General features: G+C 63.2%; 1 protein-coding gene across 1 annotated transcript in view; it reads left to right on the forward strand.

Moving 5' to 3' along the window:
- Nucleotides 1-1064, forward strand: part of LOC104508252 (neuron navigator 1-like) — a gene marked incomplete at its 5' end in the record, with an annotated part of 2669 nt that extends 1605 nt beyond the window's left edge. The window contains 3 exons of the mRNA XM_010149811.1: nt 8-246; nt 366-815; nt 1019-1064. Coding sequence (XP_010148113.1) covers nt 8-246; nt 366-815; nt 1019-1064 — 735 coding nt within the window. The remainder of the gene's footprint in view (nt 1-7; nt 247-365; nt 816-1018) is intronic.
- Nucleotides 1065-1212: the final 148 nt, after the last annotated feature.

Raw genomic sequence — 1212 nt, forward strand, 5'->3', positions numbered from 1 at the left:
CCCGAAGCAGGGCAGCATCTCGGTGTCACGACTCAAGGAACCATCCAAGATCGGCACCGGCCGTGGCACGCCAGCCCCGGTGAACCAGACGGATCGCGAGAAGGAGAAGGCCAAGGCCAAGGCGGTGGCCCTTGACTCTGAGTGTGGGACACTGAAGAGTGTCAGCTCACCCGAGAGCACCCCAAAAGCCCAGGCCAACCTCCCATCAGCATCCAAGGTGGCTGAGCTGCCCCCCACCCCTCTCAGGTATGATCCTTCTACCTCCAAGCACAGCATGTGCCCGGCACGGCTGTGCCCAGTGCCCAGCCATACCCCGCACCCCAGTCTCACCTGCTCTGCTCCCATACCCATTTTGCCCCCTCCAGAGCGGCTGCCAAGTCCTACGTGAAGCCTCCCTCGCTAGCCAACTTGGACAAGGTCAACTCCAACAGCCTGGACTTGCCCTCCTCCAGTGAGCTGCACCCCCCCCACACTGCCAAGCTCCAGGACCTGCACCCAGCCGGTGGGCACCTCGCACCCTGCTTCAGCCCCAGTCCTGCCCCCATCCTCAACATCAACTCGGCCAGCTTTTCCCAGGGCCTGGAGCTCATGGGCGGCTTCAGCATCCCCAAGGAGGGCAGGATGTACCCCAAGCTCTCAGGCCTCCACCGCAGCATGGAGTCCCTGCAGATGCCCATGAGCCTGCCCAGTGCCTTTTCAGGGAGCAACACCACCGCCCCCACCCCTGCTGCTATGCCCCCCAGCAGCACGGAGGAGGAGGAAGAGACAGGGGAGCTGGGCTGGAGCGGGAGCCCCAGGCTCGCACATCTGGACAGGTATGGCTGGAGGGGGTCTTGGGGCTGCCAGGGCACCTCCATGGGCTCAGATCCCTCCCTGCTGTCCTGCCCTGACCTTTGCCTGCTTCAGGGGCTCTTCCTGCTACATTTCTGGGGAAAAGCTCCCTGTCCCCGTGGCTCAACCCTCACGGCATCTTCCCTCGTCTGTGCAGGGATGTGACTGATCTTTCCTTCCCTTCCAGCACCAACCGTGACAGGAACACACTGCCCAAGAAAGGGTTGAGGTAAAAAGCCCAAGTCACTTCAGGGAGGGTGGGCAGGGGGAGCTTACCACAGGGCGCTGGCAGTGCCATCTGTGCTGGGGAGGCTGGCCCATGGTGCAGCGGGCAGGAGCTGGCTTGGTGCTGGTTCACCTTGCCAGTCTCTGATCTGCTCC

The sequence above is a fragment of the Eurypyga helias genome, unplaced genomic scaffold, assembly GCF_000690775.1.
Source record: "Eurypyga helias isolate BGI_N326 unplaced genomic scaffold, ASM69077v1 scaffold20404, whole genome shotgun sequence".
NCBI lineage: Eukaryota > Metazoa > Chordata > Aves > Eurypygiformes > Eurypygidae > Eurypyga > Eurypyga helias.